The sequence below is a fragment of the Salvelinus fontinalis genome, chromosome 20 (genome assembly GCF_029448725.1).
Source record: "Salvelinus fontinalis isolate EN_2023a chromosome 20, ASM2944872v1, whole genome shotgun sequence".
Taxonomy (NCBI): Eukaryota; Metazoa; Chordata; class Actinopteri; order Salmoniformes; family Salmonidae; genus Salvelinus; species Salvelinus fontinalis.
In genome coordinates, this window is record NC_074684.1 from 39,991,030 (window position 1) to 40,011,588 (window position 20,559).

The 20,559-nt window shown below is 46.9% G+C and overlaps 1 protein-coding gene across 1 annotated transcript in view; it reads left to right on the forward strand.

Moving 5' to 3' along the window:
* The window catches only part of selenoi (selenoprotein I), a 103,323-nt gene that overhangs the window by 66,346 nt on the left and 16,418 nt on the right, over positions 1 to 20,559 (forward strand). Inside the window, exons 6-7 of the mRNA XM_055873399.1 lie at positions 12,647 to 12,755; positions 12,891 to 12,939. Coding sequence (XP_055729374.1) covers positions 12,647 to 12,755; positions 12,891 to 12,939 — 158 coding nt within the window. The remainder of the gene's footprint in view (positions 1 to 12,646; positions 12,756 to 12,890; positions 12,940 to 20,559) is intronic.

A 20,559-nucleotide genomic window follows, 5' to 3' on the forward strand; every position in this document is an offset into this window, starting at 1 on the left:
AGTGTTGTGGAGGGTAATATCCTGTATATGTCCTGGTGACACAGTGTTGTAGAGGGTAGTATCCTGTATATGTCCTGGTGACATAGTGTTGTGGAGGGTAGTATCCTGTATATGTCCTGGTGACATAGTGTTGTGGAGGGTAGTATCCTGTATATGTCCTGTTGACATAGTGAAGGTTATGTTGTAGAGGGTAGTATCCTGTATATGTCCTGGTGACATAGTGTTGTGGAGGGTAGTATCCTGTATATGTCCTGGTAACATAGTGTTGTGGAGGGTAATATCCTGTATATGTCCTGGTGACATAGTGAAGGTTATGTTGTGGAGGGTAGTATCCTGTATATGTCCTGGTGACATAGTGTTGTAGAGGGTAGTATCCTGTATATGTCTTGGTGACATAGTGTTGTGGAGGGTAGTATCCTGTATATGTCCTGGTGACATAGTGAAGGTTATGTTGTAGAGGGTAGTATCCTGTATATGTCCTGGTGACATAGTGTTGTAGAGGGTAGTATCCTGTATATGTCCTGGTGACATAGTGTTGTGGAGGGTAGTATCCTGTATATGTCCTGGTGACATAGTGTTGTGGAGGGTAGTATCCTGTATATGTCCTGGTGACATAGTGTTGTGGAGGGTAATATCCTGTATATGTCCTGGTGACACAGTGTTGTAGAGGGTAGTATCCTGTATATGTCCTGGTGACATAGTGTTGTGGAGGGTAATATCCTGTATATGTCCTGGTGACACAGTGTTGTAGAGGGTAGTATCCTGTATATGTCCTGGTGACATAGTGTTGTGGAGGGTAATATCCTCTATATGTCCTGGTGACATAGTGTTGTAGAGGGTAGTATCCTGTATATGTCCTGGTGACATAGTGTTGTGGAGGGTAGTATCCTGTATATGTCCTGGTGACATAGTGAAGGTTATGTTGTGGAGGGTAGTATCCTGTATATGTCCTGGTGACATAGTGTTGTAGAGGTTAGTATCCTGTATATGTCCTGGTGACATAGTGTTGTGGAGGGTAGTATCCTGTATATGTCCTGGTGACATAGTGAAGGTTATGTTGTAGAGGGTAGTATCCTGTATATGTCCTGGTGACATAGTGTTGTGGAGGGTAGTGTCCTGTATATGTCCTGGTGACATAGTGAAGGTTATGTTGTGGAGGGTAGTATACTGTATATGTCCTGGTGACATAGTGTTGTGGAGGGTAGTATCCTGTATATGTCCTGGTGACATAGTGTTGTAGAGGGTAGTATCCTGTATATGTCCTGATAACATAGTGTTGTGGAGGGTAATATCCTGTATATGTCCTGGTGACATAGTGAAGGTTTTGTTGTGGAGGGTAGTATCCTGTATATGTCCTGGTGACATAGTGTTGTGGAGGGTAATATCCTGTATATGTCCTGGTGACATAGTGTTGTGGAGGGGAGTATCCTGTATATGTCCTGGTGACATAGTGTTGTGGAGGGTAGTATCCTGTATATGTCCTGGTGACATAGTGTTGTGAAGGGTAGTATCCTGTATATGTCCTGGTGACATAGTGAAGGTTATGTTGTGGAGGGTAGTATCCTGTATATGTCCTGGTGACATAGTGTTGTGGAGGGTAGTATCCTGTATATGTCCTGGTGACATAGTGTTGTAGAGGGTAGTATCCTGTATATGTCCTGGTGACATAGTGTTGTGGAGGGTAATATCCTCTATATGTCCTGGTGACACAGTGTTGTAGAGGGTAGTATCCTGTATATGTCCTGGTGACATAGTGTTGTGGAGGGTAGTATCCTGTATATGTCCTGGTGACATAGTGTTGTGGAGGGTAGTATCCTGTATATGTCCTGTTGACATAGTGAAGGTTATGTTGTAGAAGGTAGTATCCTGTATATGTCCTGGTGACATAGTGTTGTGGAGGGTAGTATCCTGTATATGTCCTGGTAACATAGTGTTGTGGAGGGTAATATCCTGTATATGTCCTGGTGACATAGTGAAGGTTATGTTGTGGAGGGTAGTATCCTGTATATATCCTGGTGACATAGTGTTGTAGAGGGTAGTATCCTGTATATGTCTTGGTGACATAGTGTTGTGGAGGGTAGTATCCTGTATATGTCCTGGTGACATAGTGAAGGTTATGTTGTAGAGGGTAGTATCCTGTATATGTCCTGGTGACATAGTGTTGTAGAGGGTAGTATCCTGTATATGTCCTGGTGACATAGTGTTGTGGAGGGTAGTATCCTGTATATGTCCTGGTGACATAGTGTTGTGGAGGGTAGTATCCTGTATATGTCCTGGTGACATAGTGTTGTGGAGGGTAATATCCTGTATATGTCCTGGTGACACAGTGTTGTAGAGGGTAGTATCCTGTATATGTCCTGGTGACATAGTGTTGTGGAGGGTAATATCCTGTATATGTCCTGGTGACACAGTGTTGTAGAGGGTAGTATCCTGTATATGTCCTGGTGACATAGTGTTGTGGAGGGTAATATCCTCTATATGTCCTGGTGACATAGTGTTGTAGAGGGTAGTATCCTGTATATGTCCTGGTGACATAGTGTTGTGGAGGGTAGTATCCTGTATATGTCCTGGTGACATAGTGAAGGTTATGTTGTGGAGGGTAGTATCCTGTATATGTCCTGGTGACATAGTGTTGTAGAGGTTAGTATCCTGTATATGTCCTGGTGACATAGTGTTGTGGAGGGTAGTATCCTGTATATGTCCTGGTGACATAGTGAAGGTTATGTTGTAGAGGGTAGTATCCTGTATATGTCCTGGTGACATAGTGTTGTGGAGGGTAGTGTCCTGTATATGTCCTGGTGACATAGTGAAGGTTATGTTGTGGAGGGTAGTATACTGTATATGTCCTGGTGACATAGTGTTGTGGAAGGTAGTATCCTGTATATGTCCTGGTGACATAGTGAAGGTTATGCTGTGGAGGGTAGTATCCTGTATATGTCCTGGTGACATAGTGTTGTAGAGGGTATTATCCTGTATATGTCCTGGTGACATAGTGTTGTGGAGGGTAGTATCCTGTATATGTCCTGGTGACATAGTGTTGTGGAGGGTAGTATCCTGTATATGTCCTGGTGACATAGTGTTGTGGAGGGTAGTATCCTGTATATATCCTGGTGACATAGTGTTGTGGAGGGTAGTATCCTGTATATGTCCTGGTGACATAGTGTTGTAGAGGTTAGTATCCTGTATATGTCCTGGTGACATAGTGTTGTGGAGGGTAGTATCCTGTATATGTCCTGGTGACATAGTGAAGGTTATGTTGTGGAGGGTAGTATCCTGTATATGTCCTGGTGACATAGTATTGTGGAGGGTAGTATCCTGTATATGTCCTGGTGACATAGTGTTGTGGAGGGTAGTATCCTGTATATGTCCTGGTGACATAGTGTTGTGGAGGGTAGTATCCTGTATATGTCCTGGTGACATAGTGTTGTGGAGGGTAGTATCCTGTATATGTCCTGGTGACATAGTGTTGTGGAGGGTAGTATCCTGTATATGTCCTGGTGACATAGTGTTGTAGAGGGTAGTATCCTGTATATATCCTGGTGACATAGTGTTGTGGAGGGTAGTATCCTGTATATGTCCTGGTGACATAGTGTTGTGGAGGGTAGTATCCTGTATATGTCCTGGTGACATAGTGAAGGTTATGTTGTGGAGGGTAGTATCCTGTATATGTCCTGGTAACATAGTGTTGTGGAGGGTAGTATCCTGTATATGTCCTGGTGACATAGTGTTGTAGAGGGTAGTATCCTTTATATGTCCTGGTGACATAGTGTTGTGGAGGGTAGTATCCTGTATATGTCCTGGTGACATAGTGTTGTGGAGGGTAGTATCCTGTATATGTCCTGTTGACATAGTGAAGGTTATGTTGTAGAGGGTAGTATCCTGTATATGTCCTGGTGACATAGTGTTGTGGAGGGTAGTATCCTGTATATGTCCTGGTAACATAGTGTTGTGGAGGGTAATATCCTGTATATGTCCTGGTGACATAGTGAAGGTTATGTTGTGGAGGGTAGTATCCTGTATATGTCCTGGTGACATAGTGTTGTAGAGGGTAGTATCCTGTATATGTCTTGGTGACATAGTGTTGTGGAGGGTAGTATCCTGTATATGTCCTGGTGACATAGTGAAGGTTATGTTGTAGAGGGTAGTATCCTGTATATGTCCTGGTGACATAGTGTTGTAGAGGGTAGTATCCTGTATATGTCCTGGTGACATAGTGTTGTGGAGGGTAGTATCCTGTATATGTCCTGGTGACATAGTGTTGTGGAGGGTAGTATCCTGTATATGTCCTGGTGACATAGTGTTGTGGAGGGTAATATCCTGTATATGTCCTGGTGACACAGTGTTGTAGAGGGTAGTATCCTGTATATGTCCTGGTGACATAGTGTTGTGGAGGGTAATATCCTGTATATGTCCTGGTGACACAGTGTTGTAGAGGGTAGTATCCTGTATATGTCCTGGTGACATAGTGTTGTGGAGGGTAATATCCTCTATATGTCCTGGTGACATAGTGTTGTAGAGGGTAGTATCCTGTATATGTCCTGGTGACATAGTGTTGTGGAGGGTAGTATCCTGTATATGTCCTGGTGACATAGTGAAGGTTATGTTGTGGAGGGTAGTATCCTGTATATGTCCTGGTGACATAGTGTTGTAGAGGTTAGTATCCTGTATATGTCCTGGTGACATAGTGTTGTGGAGGGTAGTATCCTGTATATGTCCTGGTGACATAGTGAAGGTTATGTTGTAGAGGGTAGTATCCTGTATATGTCCTGGTGACATAGTGTTGTGGAGGGTAGTGTCCTGTATATGTCCTGGTGACATAGTGAAGGTTATGTTGTGGAGGGTAGTATACTGTATATGTCCTGGTGACATAGTGTTGTGGAGGGTAGTATCCTGTATATGTCCTGGTGACATAGTGTTGTAGAGGGTAGTATCCTGTATATGTCCTGATAACATAGTGTTGTGGAGGGTAATATCCTGTATATGTCCTGGTGACATAGTGAAGGTTTTGTTGTGGAGGGTAGTATCCTGTATATGTCCTGGTGACATAGTGTTGTGGAGGGTAATATCCTGTATATGTCCTGGTGACATAGTGTTGTGGAGGGTAGTATCCTGTATATGTCCTGGTGACATAGTGTTGTGGAGGGTAGTATCCTGTATATGTCCTGGTGACATAGTGTTGTGAAGGGTAGTTTCCTGTATATGTCCTGGTGACATAGTGAAGGTTATGTTGTGGAGGGTAGTATCCTGTATATGTCCTGGTGACATAGTGTTGTGGAGGGTAGTATCCTGTATATGTCCTGGTGACATAGTGTTGTAGAGGGTAGTATCCTGTATATGTCCTGGTGACATAGTGTTGTGGAGGGTAATATCCTGTATATGTCCTGGTGACACAGTGTTGTAGAGGGTAGTATCCTGTATATGTCCTGGTGACATAGTGTTGTGGAGGGTAGTATCCTGTATATGTCCTGGTGACATAGTGTTGTGGAGGGTAGTATCCTGTATATGTCCTGTTGACATAGTGAAGGTTATGTTGTAGAGGGTAGTATCCTGTATATGTCCTGGTGACATAGTGTTGTGGAGGGTAGTATCCTGTATATGTCCTGGTAACATAGTGTTGTGGAGGGTAATATCCTGTATATGTCCTGGTGACATAGTGAAGGTTATGTTGTGGAGGGTAGTATCCTGTATATGTCCTGGTGACATAGTGTTGTAGAGGGTAGTATCCTGTATATGTCTTGGTGACATAGTGTTGTGGAGGGTAGTATCCTGTATATGTCCTGGTGACATAGTGAAGGTTATGTTGTAGAGGGTAGTATCCTGTATATGTCCTGGTGACATAGTGTTGTAGAGGGTAGTATCCTGTATATGTCCTGGTGACATAGTGTTGTGGAGGGTAGTATCCTGTATATGTCCTGGTGACATAGTGTTGTGGAGGGTAGTATCCTGTATATGTCCTGGTGACATAGTGTTGTGGAGGGTAATATCCTGTATATGTCCTGGTGACACAGTGTTGTAGAGGGTAGTATCCTGTATATGTCCTGGTGACATAGTGTTGTGGAGGGTAATATCCTGTATATGTCCTGGTGACACAGTGTTGTAGAGGGTAGTATCCTGTATATGTCCTGGTGACATAGTGTTGTGGAGGGTAATATCCTCTATATGTCCTGGTGACATAGTGTTGTAGAGGGTAGTATCCTGTATATGTCCTGGTGACATAGTGTTGTGGAGGGTAGTATCCTGTATATGTCCTGGTGACATAGTGAATGTTATGTTGTGGAGGGTAGTATCCTGTATATGTCCTGGTGACATAGTGTTGTAGAGGTTAGTATCCTGTATATGTCCTGGTGACATAGTGTTGTGGAGGGTAGTATCCTGTATATGTCCTGGTGACATAGTGAAGGTTATGTTGTAGAGGGTAGTATCCTGTATATGTCCTGGTGACATAGTGTTGTGGAGGGTAGTGTCCTGTATATGTCCTGGTGACATAGTGAAGGTTATGTTGTGGAGGGTAGTATACTGTATATGTCCTGGTGACATAGTGTTGTGGAGGGTAGTATCCTGTATATGTCCTGGTGACATAGTGAAGGTTATGTTGTGGAGGGTAGTATCCTGTATATGTCCTGGTGACATAGTGTTGTGGAGGGTAGTATCCTGTATATGTCCTGGTGACATAGTGTTGTGGAGGGTAGTATCCTGTATATGTCCTGGTGACATAGTGTTGTGGAGTGTATTATCCTGTATAAGTCCTGGTGACATAGTGAAGGTTATGTTGAGGAGGGTAGTATCCTGTATATGTCCTGGTGACATAGTGTTGTGGAGGGTAGTATCCTGTATATGTCCTGGTGACATAGTGAAGGTTATGTTGTGGAGGTTAGTATCCTGTATATGTCCTGGTGACATAGTGTTGTGGAGGGTAGTATCCTGTATATGTCCTGGTGACATAGTGAAGGTTATGTTGTGGAGGGTAGTATCCTGTATATGTCCTGGTGACATAGTGTTGTGGAGGGTAGTATCCTGTATATGTCCTGGTGACATAGTGTTGTAGAGGGTAGTATCCTGTATATATCCTGGTGACATAGTGTTGTAGAGGGTAGTATCCTGTATATGTCCTGGTGACATAGTGTTGTAGAGGGTAGTATCCTGTATATGTCCTGGTGACATAGTGTTGTAGAGGGTAGTATCCTGTATTTGTCCTGGTGACATAGTGTTGTAGAGGGTAGTATCCTGTATATGTCCTGGTGACATAGTGTTGTAGAGGGTAGTATCCTGTATATGTCCTGGTGACATAGTGTTGTGGAGGGTAGTATCCTGTATATGTCTTGGTGACATAGTGTTGTGGAGGGTAGTATCCTGTATATGTCCTGGTGACATAGTGAAGGTTATGTTGTGGAGGGTAGTATCCTGTATATGTCTTGGTGACATAGTGTTGTGGAGGGTAATATCCTGTATATGTCCTGGTGACATAGTGTTGTGGAGGGTAGTATCCTGTATATGTCCTGGTGACATAGTGTTGTAGAGGGTAGTATCCTGTATATGTCCTGGTGACATAGTGTTGTGGAGGGTAGTATCCTGTATATGTCCTGGTGACATAGTGAAGGTTATGTTGTAGAGGGTAGTATCCTGTATATGTCTTGGTGACATAGTGAAGGTTATGTTGTAGAGGGTAGTATCCTGTATATGTCCTGGTGACATAGTGAAGGTTATGTTGTGGAGGGTAGTATCCTGTATATGTCCTGGTGACATAGTGTTGTGGAGGGTAGTATCCTGTATAGGTCCTGGTGACATAGTGAAGGTTATGTTGTAGAGGGTAGTATCCTGTATATGTCCTGGTGACATAGTGTTGTAGAGGGTAGTATCCTGTATATGTCCTGGTGACATAGTGTTGTGGAGGGTAGTATCCTGTATATGTCCTGGTGACATAGTGTTGTGGAGGGTAGTATCCTGTATATGTCCTGGTGACATAGTGTTGTGGAGGGTAATATCCTGTATATGTCCTGGTGACACAGTGTTGTAGAGGGTAGTATCCTGTATATGTCCTGGTGACATAGTGTTGTGGAGGGTAATATCCTCTATATGTCCTGGTGACATAGTGTTGTGGAGGGTAGTATCCTGTATATGTCCTGGTGACATAGTTTTGTGGAGGGTAGTATCCTGTATATGTCCTGGTGACATAGTGAAGGTTATGTTGTGGAGGGTAGTATCCTGTATATGTCCTGGTGACATAGTGTTGTAGAGGTTAGTATCCTGTATATGTCCTGGTGACATAGTGTTGTGGAGGGTAGTATCCTGTATATGTCCTGGTGACATAGTGAAGGTTATGTTGTAGAGGGTAGTATCCTGTATATGTCCTGGTGACATAGTGTTGTGGAGGGTAGTATCCTGTATATGTCCTGGTGACATAGTGAAGGTTATGTTGTAGAGGGTAGTATCCTGTATATGTCCTGGTGACATAGTGTTGTGGAGGGTAGTATACTGTATATGTCCTGGTGACATAGTGTTGTGGAGGGTAGTATCCTGTATATGTCCTGGTGAAATAGTGAAGGTTATGTTGTGGAGGGTAGTATCCTGTATATGTCCTGGTGACATAGTGTTGTAGAGGGTATTATCCTGTATATGTCCTGGTGACATAGTGTTGTGGAGGGTAGTATCCTGTATATGTCCTGGTGACATAGTGTTGTGGAGCGTAATATCCTGTATATGTCCTGGTGACACAGTGTTGTAGAGGGTAGTATCCTGTATATGTCCTGGTGACATAGTGTTGTGGAGGGTAATATCCTCTATATGTCCCGGTGACATAGTGTTGTAGAGGGTAGTATCCTGTATATGTCCTGGTGACATAGTGAAGGTTATGTTGTGGAGGGTAGTATCCTGTATATGTCCTGGTGACATAGTGTTGTGGAGGGTAGTATCCTGTATATATCCTGGTGACATAGTGTTGTGGAGGGTAGTATCCTGTATATGTCCTGGTGACATAGTGTTGTAGAGGTTAGTATCCTGTATATGTCCTGGTGACATAGTGTTGTGGAGGGTAGTATCCTGTATATGTCCTGGTGACATAGTGAAGGTTATGTTGTGGAGGGTAGTATCCTGTATATGTCCTGGTGACATAGTGTTGTGGAGGGTAGTATCCTGTATATGTCCTGGTGACATAGTGTTGTAGAGGGTAGTATCCTGTATATGTCCTGATAACATAGTGTTGTGGAGGGTAATATCCTGTATATGTCCTGGTGACATAGTGAAGGTTTTGTTGTGGAGGGTAGTATCCTGTATATGTCCTGGTGACATAGTGTTGTGGAGGGTAATATCCTGTATATGTCCTGGTGACATAGTGTTGTGGAGGGTAGTATCCTGTATATGTCCTGGTGACATAGTGTTGTGGAGGGTAGTATCCTGTATATGTCCTGGTGACATAGTGTTGTGAAGGGTAGTATCCTGTATATGTCCTGGTGACATAGTGAAGGTTATGTTGTGGAGGGTAGTATCCTGTATATGTCCTGGTGACATAGTGTTGTGGAGGGTAGTATCCTGTATATGTCCTGGTGACATAGTGTTGTAGAGGGTAGTATCCTGTATATGTCCTTTTGACATAGTGTTGTTGAGGGTAATATCCTGTATATGTCCTGGTGACACAGTGTTGTAGAGGGTAGTATCCTGTATATGTCCTGGTGACATAGTGTTGTGGAGGGTAGTATCCTGTATATGTCCTGGTGACATAGTGTTGTGGAGGGTAGTATCCTGTATATGTCCTGGTGACATAGTGAAGGTTATGTTGTAGAGGGTAGTATCCTGTATATGTCTTGGTGACATAGTGTTGTGGAGGGTAGTATCCTGTATATGTCCTGGTGACATAGTGAAGGTTATGTTGTAGAGGGTAGTATCCTGTATATGTCCTGGTGACATAGTGTTGTAGAGGGTAGTATCCTGTATATGTCCTGGTGACATAGTGTTGTGGAGGGTAGTATCCTGTATATGTCCTGGTGACATAGTGTTGTGGAGGGTAGTATCCTGTATATGTCCTGGTGACATAGTGTTGTGGAGGGTAATATCCTGTATATGTCCTGGTGACACAGTGTTGTAGAGGGTAGTATCCTGTATATGTCCTGGTGACATAGTGTTGTGGAGGGTAATATCCTGTATATGTCCTGGTGACACAGTGTTGTAGAGGGTAGTATCCTGTATATGTCCTGGTGACATAGTGTTGTGGAGGGTAATATCCTCTATATGTCCTGGTGACATAGTGTTGTAGAGGGTAGTATCCTGTATATGTCCTGGTGACATAGTGTTGTGGAGGGTAGTATCCTGTATATGTCCTGGTGACATAGTGAAGGTTATGTTGTGGAGGGTAGTATCCTGTATATGTCCTGGTGACATAGTGTTGTAGAGGTTAGTATCCTGTATATGTCCTGGTGACATAGTGTTGTGGAGGGTAGTATCCTGTATATGTCCTGGTGACATAGTGAAGGTTATGTTGTGGAGGGTAGTATACTGTATATGTCCTGGTGACATAGTGTTGTGGAAGGTAGTATCCTGTATATGTCCTGGTGACATAGTGAAGGTTATGCTGTGGAGGGTAGTATCCTGTATATGTCCTGGTGACATAGTGTTGTAGAGGGTATTATCCTGTATATGTCCTGGTGACATAGTGTTGTGGAGGGTAGTATCCTGTATATGTCCTGGTGACATAGTGTTGTGGAGGGTAGTATCCTGTATATGTCCTGGTGACATAGTGTTGTGGAGGGTAGTATCCTGTATATATCCTGGTGACATAGTGTTGTAGAGGGTAGTATCCTGTATATATCCTGGTGACATAGTGTTGTGGAGGGTAGTATCCTGTATATGTCCTGGTGACATAGTGTTGTGGAGGGTAGTATCCTGTATATGTCCTGGTGACATAGTGAAGGTTATGTTGTGGAGGGTAGTATCCTGTATATGTCCTGGTAACATAGTGTTGTGGAGGGTAGTATCCTGTATATGTCCTGGTGACATAGTGTTGTAGAGGGTAGTATCCTTTATATGTCCTGGTGACATAGTGTTGTGGAGGGTAGTATCCTGTATATGTCCTGGTGACATAGTGTTGTAGAGGGTAGTATCCTGTATATGTCCTGGTGACATAGTGTTGTGGAGGGTAGTATCCTGTATATGTCCTGGTGACATAGTGAAGGTTATGTTGTGGAGGGTAGTATCCTGTATATGTCCTGGTGACATAGTGTTGTGGAGGGTAGTATCCTGTATATGTCCTGGTGACATAGTGTTGTGGAGGGTAGTATCCTGTATATGTCCTGGTGACATAGTGTTGTGGAGTGTATTATCCTGTATAAGTCCTGGTGACATAGTGAAGGTTATGTTGAGGAGGGTAGTATCCTGTATATGTCCTGGTGACATAGTGTTGTGGAGGGTAGTATCCTGTATATGTCCTGGTGACATAGTGAAGGTTATGTTGTGGAGGTTAGTATCCTGTATATGTCCTGGTGACATAGTGTTGTGGAGGGTAGTATCCTGTATATGTCCTGGTGACATAGTGAAGGTTATGTTGTGGAGGGTAGTATCCTGTATATGTCCTGGTGACATAGTGTTGTGGAGGGTAGTATCCTGTATATGTCCTGGTGACATAGTGTTGTGGTGGGTAGTATCCTGTATATGTCCTGGTGACATAGTGTTGTGGAGGGTAGTATCCTGTATATGTCCTGGTGACATAGTGTTGTGGAGGGTAGTATCCTGTATATGTCCTGGTGACATAGTGTTGTGGAGGGTAGTATCCTGTATATGTCCTGGTGACATAGTGTTGTAGAGGTTAGTATCCTGTATATATCCTGGTGACATAGTGTTGTGGAGGGTAGTATCCTGTATATGTCCTGGTGACATAGTGTTGTGGAGGGTAGTATCCTGTATATGTCCTGGTGACATAGTGTTGTGGAGGGTAGTATCCTGTATATGTCCTGGTGACATAGTGTGGTAGAGGGTAGTATATGTTCCTGACCAAAAAATCCAAGTTTATCTAACTCTAAAGCAATCTTTTTTTAAAACATGCTGAAAAATGCAGGAGATCTGATCATGACCTCTCTCTCTGTCTCTCTCTCTCATCTCTGTCTGTCTCATATCTCTGTCTGTCTCTGTCTGTCTCTGTCTCTCTCTCTCATCTCTGTCTGTCTCATATCTCTGTCTCTCTCTCTCTCTCTCTCTCTCTCTCTCTCTCTCTCTCTCTCTCTCTCTCTCTCTCTCTCTCCCTGTCTCTCTCTCTCATCTCTCTCTCTCTCATCTCTGTGTGTCTCTGTCTCTCTCTCTCTCTCTCTCTCTCTCTCTCTCTCCCTGTCTCTCTCTCTCATCTCTCTCTCTCTCTCATCTCTGTCTGTCTCTCTCTCTCTCTCTCTCCCTGTCTCTCTCTCATCTCTCTCTCTCATATCTCTGTCTGTCTCTCTCTCTCTCTCTCTCTCTCTCTCCCTGTCTCTCTCTCTCATCTCTCTCTCTCATCTCTGTGTGTCTCTGGCTCTCTCTCTCTCTCTCCCTGTCTCTCTCTCATCTCTCTCTCTCTCATCTCTGTCTGTCTCTGTCTCTCTCTCTCTCTCTCTCTCTCTCTCTCTCTCTCATCTCTCTCTCATCTCTGTCTGTCTCTGTCTCTCTCTCATCTCTGTCTGGCTCTCTCTCTCAGACCATCTCTATAGTGTACATCTTCACAGCGATGGTTGGCGTGGAGACGTGGTATGAACCAATCTGGTGGAACTTCCACTACCGAGACCTCTTCACTTTCATGATCCTCGGTGAGCTCCCGTTGGTCAGATTACTGCTGTCTGAGCTGGGATTGGACAGTTTCGTGCACCGTGCAGTGTGATTGGTTCTGATGTTATGTAAATTGATGTTGTGTTCTGATTGGTTGTCCGTGGTGTCACCACCAGGTTGTTCGTTCACTGTGACCCTTCCCATGAGCCTCTACAACGTCTTCAAGTAAGTTACAGCTCTTACCTTACTAACTGTTATAGACATTTTTCCTTCACAGACTCAACATGTAAACAGTTGTTACTTAAGGTACATTAACTGTTACTTTGTTTTATAGTATCTTCCAACTCTTAGCTTAGTGTTTTGCTCTAATAGATGTCACTTTAGTGAACTCCGTTCTCCTTCAGACTCAACATGTCAAGTTGGTTTAGCTACGGTGCGGTAACCTAGCAACCTAATTTAGCTCTCACTAGGATCCCCGTCAGCTTTTCTTAGTTTAGTTTACTAGTAACCCCCGTTAGCTGTTCGTTTAGATTACTAGGATCCCCGTTAGCTGTTAGTTTAGATTACTAGGATCCCTGTTAGCTGTTAGTTTAGATTACTAGGATCCCCGTTAGTTGTTAGTTTAGATTACTAGGATCCCCGTTAGTTGTTAGTTTAGATTACTAGGATCCCCGTTAGCTGTTCGTTTAGATTACTAGGATCCCCGTTAGCTGTTAGTTTAGATTACTAGGATCCCCGTTAGCTGTTAGTCCCCCGTTAGCTGTTAGTCCCCCGTTAGCTGTTAGTCCCCCGTTAGCTGTTAGTCCCCCGTTAGCTGTTAGTCCCCCGTTAGCTGTTAGTTCCCCGTTAGCTGTTAGTTTAGATTACTAGGATCCCCGTTAGCTGTTAGTCCCCCGTTAGCTGTTAGTTCCCCGTTAGCTGTTAGTTCCCCGTTAGCTGTTAGTCCCCCGTTAGCTGTTAGTTCCCCGTTAGCTGTTAGTTTAGATTACTAGGATCCCCGTTAGCTGTTAGTCCCCCGTTAGCTGTTAGTCCCCCGTTAGCTGTTAGTCCCCCGTTAGCTGTTAGTCCCCCGTTAGCTGTTAGTCCCCCGTTAGCTGTTAGTCCCTCGTTAGCTGTTACTCCCCCGTTAGCTGTTAGTCCCCCGTTAGCTGTCAGTCCCCCGTTAGCTGTCAGTCCCCCGTTAGCTGTCAGTCCCCCGTTAGCTGTCAGTCCCCCGTTAGCTGTCAGTCCCCCGTTAGCTGTCAGTCCCCCTTTAGCTGTCAGTCCCCCGTTAGCTGTCAGTCCCCCGTTAGCTGTCAGTCCCCCGTTAGCTGTTAGTCCCCCGTTAGCTGTCAGTCCCCCGTTAGCTGTCAGTCCCCCGTTAGCTGTCAGTCTCCCGTTAGCTGTCAGTCTCCCGTTAGCTGTTAGTCCCCCGTTAGCTGTTAGTCCCCCGTTAGCTGTTAGTCCCCCGTTAGCTGTTAGTCCCACGTTAGCTGTTAGTCCCCCGTTAGCTGTCAGTCCCCCGTTAGCTGTTAGTCCCCCGTTAGCTGTCAGTCCCCCGTTAGCTGTTAGTTTAGTTTACTAGAATCCCCCGTTAGCTGTTCGTTTAGATTACTAGGATGCCCGTTAGCTGTTAGTTTAGTTTACTAGAATCCCCATTAGCTGTTAGTTTAGATTACTAGGATCCCCGTTAGTTGTTAGTTTAGATTACTAGGATCCCCGTTAGTTGTTAGTTTAGATTACTAGGATCCCCGTTAGTTGTTAGTTTAGATTACTAGGATCCCCGTTAGCTGTTAGTTTAGATTACTAGGATCCCCGTTAGTTGTTAGTTTAGATTACTAGGATCCCCGTTAGCTGTTAGTTTAGATTACTAGGATCCCCGTTAGCTGTTAGTTTAGATTACTAGGATCCCTGTTAGCTGTCAGTCCCCCGTTAGCTGTCAGTCCCCCGTTAGCTGTTAGTCCCCCGTTAGCTGTTAGTCCCCCGTTAGCTGTTAGTCCCCCGTTAGCTGTTAGTCCCCCGTTAGCTGTTAGTCCCCCGTTAGCTGTTAGTCCCCCGTTAGCTGTTAGTCCCCCGTTAGCTGTTAGTCCCCCGTTAGCTGTTAGTCCCCCGTTAGCTGTTAGTCCCCCGTTAGCTGTTAGTCCCCCGTTAGCTGTTAGTCCCCCGTTAGCTGTTAGTCCCCCGTTAGCTGTTAGTCCCCCGTTAGCTGTTAGTCCCCCGTTAGCTGTTAGTCCCCCGTTAGCTGTTAGTCCCCCGTTAGCTGTTAGTCCCCCGTTAGCTGTTAGTCCCCCGTTAGCTGTTAGTCCCCCGTTAGCTGTTAGTCCCCGTTAGCTGTTAGTCCCCGTTAGCTGTTAGTCCCCCGTTAGCTGTTAGTCCCCCGTTAGCTGTTAGTCCCCCGTTAGCTGTTAGTCCCCCGTTAGCTGTTAGTCCCCCGTTAGCTGTCAGTCCCCCGTTAGCTGTCAGTCCCCCGTTAGCTGTCAGTCCCCCGTTAGCTGTCAGTCCCCCGTTAGCTGTCAGTCCCCCGTTAGCGGTCAGTCCCCCGTTAGCGGTCAGTCCCCCGTTAGCGGTCAGTCCCCCGTTAGCGGTCAGTCCCCCGTTAGCTGTCAGTCCCCCGTTAGCTGTTAGTTTAGTTTACTAGAATCACCCGTTAGCTGTTAGTTTAGATTACTAGGATCCCCTTTAGCTGTTAGTTTAGATTACTAGGATCCCCGTTAGCTGTTAGTTTAGATTACTAGGATCCCCGTTAGCTGTTAGTTTAGATTACTAGGATCCCCATTAGCTGTTAGTCCCCTGTTAGCTGTTAGCCCCCCGTTAGCTGTCAGTCCGTTAGCGGTTAGTCCCCCGTTAGCTGTTAGTCCCCCGTTAGCTGTTAGTTCCCCGTTAGCTGGTACCCCCCCGTTAGCTGTTAGTCCCCCGTTAGCTGTTAGTCCCCCGTTAGCTGTTAGTCCCCCGTTAGCTGTTAGTCCCCCGTTAGCTGTCAGTCCCCCGTTAGCTGTCAGTCCCCCGTTAGCTGTCAGTCCCCCGTTAGCTGTTAGTCCCCCGTTAGCTGTTAGTCCCCCGTTAGCTGTTAGTCCCCCGTTAGCTGTCAGTCCCCCGTTAGCTGTTAGTCCCCCGTTAGCTGTCAGTCCCCCGTTAGCTGTCAGTCCCCCGTTTGCTGTCAGTCCCCCGTTAGCTGTCAGTCCCCCGTTAGCTGTTAGTCCCCCGTTAGCTGTTAGTCCCCCGTTAGCTGTTAGTCCCCCGTTAGCTGTGAGTCCCCCGTTAGCTGTGAGTCCCCCGTTAGCTGTCAGTCCCCCGTTAGCGGTCAGTCCCCCGTTAGCGGTCAGTCCCCCGTTAGCGGTCAGTCCCCCGTTAGCGGTCAGTCCCCCGTTAGCGGTCAGTCCCCCGTTAGCGGTTAGTCCCCGTTAGCTGTTAGTCCCCCGTTAGCTGTTAGTCCCCCGTTAGCTGTTAGTTTAGTTTACTAGAATCCCCCGTTAGCTGTTAGTCCCCCGTTAGCTGTTAGTTTAGTTTACTAGAATCCCCCGTTAGCTGTTAGTTTAGATTACTAGGATCCCCGTTAGCTGTTAGTTTAGATTACTAGGATCCCCGTTAGCTGTTAGTTTAGATTACTAGGATCCCCGTTAGCTGTTAGTTTAGATTACTAGGATCCCCGTTAGCTGTTAGTCCCCTGTTAGCTGTTAGCCCCCCGTTAGCTGTCAGTCCGTTAGCGGTTAGTCCCCCGTTAGCTGTTAGTCCCCCGTTAGCTGTTAGTTCCCCGTTAGCTGTTAGTCCCCCGTTAGCTGTCAGTCCCCCGTTAGCTGTCAGTCCCCCGTTAGCTGTTATTCCCACGTTAGCTGTTAGTCCCCCGTTAGCTGTCAGTCCCCCGTTAGCTGTTAGTCCCCCGTTAGCTGTCAGTCCCCCGTTAGCTGTTAGTCCCCCGTTAGCTGTTAGTCCCCCGTTTGCTGTCAGTCCCCCGTTAGCTGTCAGTCCCCCGTTAGCTCTTAGTCCCCCGTTAGCTCTTAGTCCCCCGTTAGCTCTTAGTCCCCCGTTAGCTCTTAGTCCCCCGTTAGCTGTTAGTCCCCCGTTAGCTGTCAGTCCCCCGTTAGCTGTTAGTCCCCCGTTAGCTGTTAGTCCCCCGTTAGCTGTTAGTCCCCCGTTAGCTGTTAGTCCCCCGTTAGCTGTCAGTCCCCCGTTAGCTGTCAGTCCCCCGTTAGCTGTCAGTCCCCCGTTAGCTGTCAGTCCCCCGTTAGCTGTCAGTCCCCCGTTAGCTGTCAGTCCCCCGTTAGCTGTCAGTCCCCCGTTAGCTGTTAGTCCCCCGTTAGCTGTTAGTTTAGTTTATTAGGATCCCCATTAGCTGTTAGTTTAGATTACTAGGATCCCCGTTAGCTGTTAGTTTAGATTACTAGGATCCCCGTTAGTTTAGATTACTAGGATCCCCGTTAGCTGTCAGTCCCCCGTTAGCTGTCAGTCCCCCGTTAGCTGTCAGTCCCCCGTTAGCTGTCAGTCCCCCGTTAGCTGTTAGTCCCCCGTTAGCTGTTAGTCCCCCGTTAGCTGTCAGTCCCCCGTTAGCTGTTAGTCCCCCGTTAGCTGTCAGTCCCCCGTTAGCTGTCAGTCCCCCGTTAGCTGTCAGTCCCCCGTTAGCTGTCAGTCCCCCGTTTGCTGTCAGTCCCCCGTTAGCTGTTAGTCCCCCGTTAGCTGTTAGTCCCCCGTTAGCTGTTAGTCCCCCGTTAGCTGTTAGTCCCCCGTTAGCTGTTAGTCCCCCGTTAGCTGTTAGTCCCCCGTTAGCTGTTAGTCCCCCGTTAGCTGTTGGTCCCCCGTTAGCTGTTGGTCCCCCGTTAGCTGTTAGTTTAGTTTACTAGAATCCCCCGTTAGCTGTTAGTCCCCCGTTAGCTGTTAGTTTAGTTTACTAGAATCCCCCGTTAGCTGTTAGTTTAGATTACTAGGATCCCCGTTAGCTGTTAGTTTAGATTACTAGGATCCCCGTTAGCTGTTAGTTTAGATTACTAGGATCCCCGTTAGCTGTTAGTTTAGATTACTAGGATCCCCGTTAGCTGTTAGTCCCCTGTTAGCTGTTAGCCCCCCGTTAGCTGTCAGTCCGTTAGCGGTTAGTCCCCCGTTAGCTGGTAGTCCCCCGTTAGCTGTTAGTTCCCCGTTAGCTGTTAGTCCCCCGTTAGCTGTTAGTCCCCCGTTAGCTGTTAGTCCCCCGTTATCTGATAGTCCCCCGTTAGCTGTCAGTCCCCCGTTAGCTGTCAGTCCCCCGTTAGCTGTCAGTCCCCCGTTAGCTGTCAGTCCCCCGTTAGCTGTCAGTCCCCCGTTAGCTGTTAGTCCCCCGTTAGCTGTTAGTCCCCCGTTAGCTGTCAGTCCCCCGTTAGCTGTTAGTCCCCCGTTAGCTGTTAGTCCCCCGTTTGCTGTCAGTCCCCCGTTAGCTGTCAGTCCCCCGTTAGCTCTTAGTCCCCCGTTAGCTCTTAGTCCCCCGTTAGCTCTTAGTCCCCCGTTAGCTCTTAGTCCCCCGTTAGCTGTTAGTCCCCCGTTAGCTGTCAGTCCCCCGTTAGCTGTTAGTCCCCCGTTAGCTGTTAGTCCCCCGTTAGCTGTCAGTCCCCCGTTAGCTGTCAGTCCCCCGTTAGCTGTCAGTCCCCCGTTAGCTGTCAGTCCCCCGTTAGCTGTCAGTCCCCCGTTAGCTGTCAGTCCCCCGTTAGCTGTCAGTCCCCCGTTAGCTGTCAGTCCCCCGTTAGCTGTTAGTCCCCCGTTAGCTGTTAGTCCCCCGTTAGCTGTTAGTCCCCCGTTAGCTGTTAGTCCCCCGTTAGCTGTTAGTTTAGTTTACTAGGATCCCCATTAGCTGTTAGTTTAGATTACTAGGATCCCCGTTAGCTGTTAGTTTAGATTACTAGGATCCCCGTTAGTTTAGATTACTAGGATCCCCGTTAGCTGTCAGTCCCCCGTTAGCTGTCAGTCCCCCGTTAGCTGTCAGTCCCCCGTTAGCTGTTAGTCCCCTGTTAGCTGTTAGTCCCCCGTTAGCTGTCAGTCCGTTAGCGGTTAGTCCCCCATTAGCTGTTAGTCCCCCGTTAGCTGTTAGTTCCCCGTTAGCTGTTAGTCCCCCGTTAGCTGTTAGTCCCCCGTTAGCTGTTAGTCCCCCGTTAGCTGTTAGTCCCCCGTTAGCTGTCAGTCCCCCGTTAGCTGTCAGTCCCCCGTTAGCTGTCAGTCCCCCGTTAGCTGTCAGTCCCCCGTTAGCTGTCAGTCCCCCGTTAGCTGTCAGTCCCCCGTTAGCTGTCAGTCCCCCGTTAGCTGTCAGTCCCCCGTTAGCTGTTAGTCCCCCGTTAGCTGTTAGTCCCCCGTTTGCTGTTAGTCCCCCGTTAGCTCTTAGTCCCCCGTTAGCTCTTAGTCCCCCGTTAGCTGTCAGTCCCCCGTTAGCTGTCAGTCCCCCGTTAGCTGTCAGTCCCCCGTTAGCTGTCAGTCCCCCGTTAGCTGTTAGTCCCCCGTTAGCTGTTAGTCCCCCGTTAGCTGTTAGTTCCCCGTTAGCTGTTAGTCCCCCGTTAGCTGTTAGTCCCCCGTTAGCTGTTAGTCCCCCGTTAGCTGTTAGTCCCCCGTTAGCTGTTAGTCCCCCGTTAGCTGTTAGTCCCCCGTTAGCTGTTAGTTCCCCGTTAGCTGTTAGTTTAGATTACTAGGATCCCCGTTAGCTGTTAGTCCCCCGTTAGCTGTTAGTTCCCCGTTAGCTGTTAGTTCCCCGTTAGCTGTTAGTCCCCCGTTAGCTGTTAGTTCCCCGTTAGCTGTTAGTTTAGATTACTAGGATCCCCGTTAGCTGTTAGTCCCCCGTTAGCTGTTAGTCCCCCGTTAGCTGTTAGTCCCCCGTTAGCTGTTAGTCCCCCGTTAGCTGTTAGTCCCCCGTTAGCTGTTAGTCCCTCGTTAGCTGTTACTCCCCCGTTAGCTGTTAGTCCCCCGTTAGCTGTCAGTCCCCCGTTAGCTGTCAGTCCCCCGTTAGCTGTCAGTCCCCCGTTAGCTGTCAGTCCCCCGTTAGCTGTCAGTCCCCCGTTAGCTGTCAGTCCCCCTTTAGCTGTCAGTCCCCCGTTAGCTGTCAGTCCCCCGTTAGCTGTCAGTCCCCCGTTAGCTGTTAGTCCCCCGTTAGCTGTCAGTCCCCCGTTAGCTGTCAGTCCCCCGTTAGCTGTCAGTCTCCCGTTAGCTGTCAGTCTCCCGTTAGCTGTTAGTCCCCCGTTAGCTGTTAGTCCCCCGTTAGCTGTTAGTCCCCCGTTAGCTGTTAGTCCCACGTTAGCTGTTAGTCCCCCGTTAGCTGTTAGTCCCCCGTTAGCTGTTAGTCCCCCGTTAGCTGTTAGTCCCCCGTTAGCTGTTAGTTTAGTTTACTAGAATCCCCCGTTAGCTGTTCGTTTAGATTACTAGGATGCCCGTTAGCTGTTAGTTTAGTTTACTAGAATCCCCATTAGCTGTTAGTTTAGATTACTAGGATCCCCGTTAGTTGTTAGTTTAGATTACTAGGATCCCCGTTAGTTGTTAGTTTAGATTACTAGGATCCCCGTTAGTTGTTAGTTTAGATTACTAGGATCCCCGTTAGCTGTTAGTTTAGATTACTAGGATCCCCGTTAGTTGTTAGTTTAGATTACTAGGATCCCCGTTAGCTGTTAGTTTAGATTACTAGGATCCCCGTTAGCTGTTAGTTTAGATTACTAGGATCCCTGTTAGCTGTCAGTCCCCCGTTAGCTGTCAGTCCCCCGTTAGCTGTTAGTCCCCCGTTAGCTGTTAGTCCCCCGTTAGCTGTTAGTCCCCCGTTAGCTGTTAGTCCCCCGTTAGCTGTTAGTCCCCCGTTAGCTGTTAGTCCCCCGTTAGCTGTTAGTCCCCCGTTAGCTGTTAGTCCCCCGTTAGCTGTTAGTCCCCCGTTAGCTG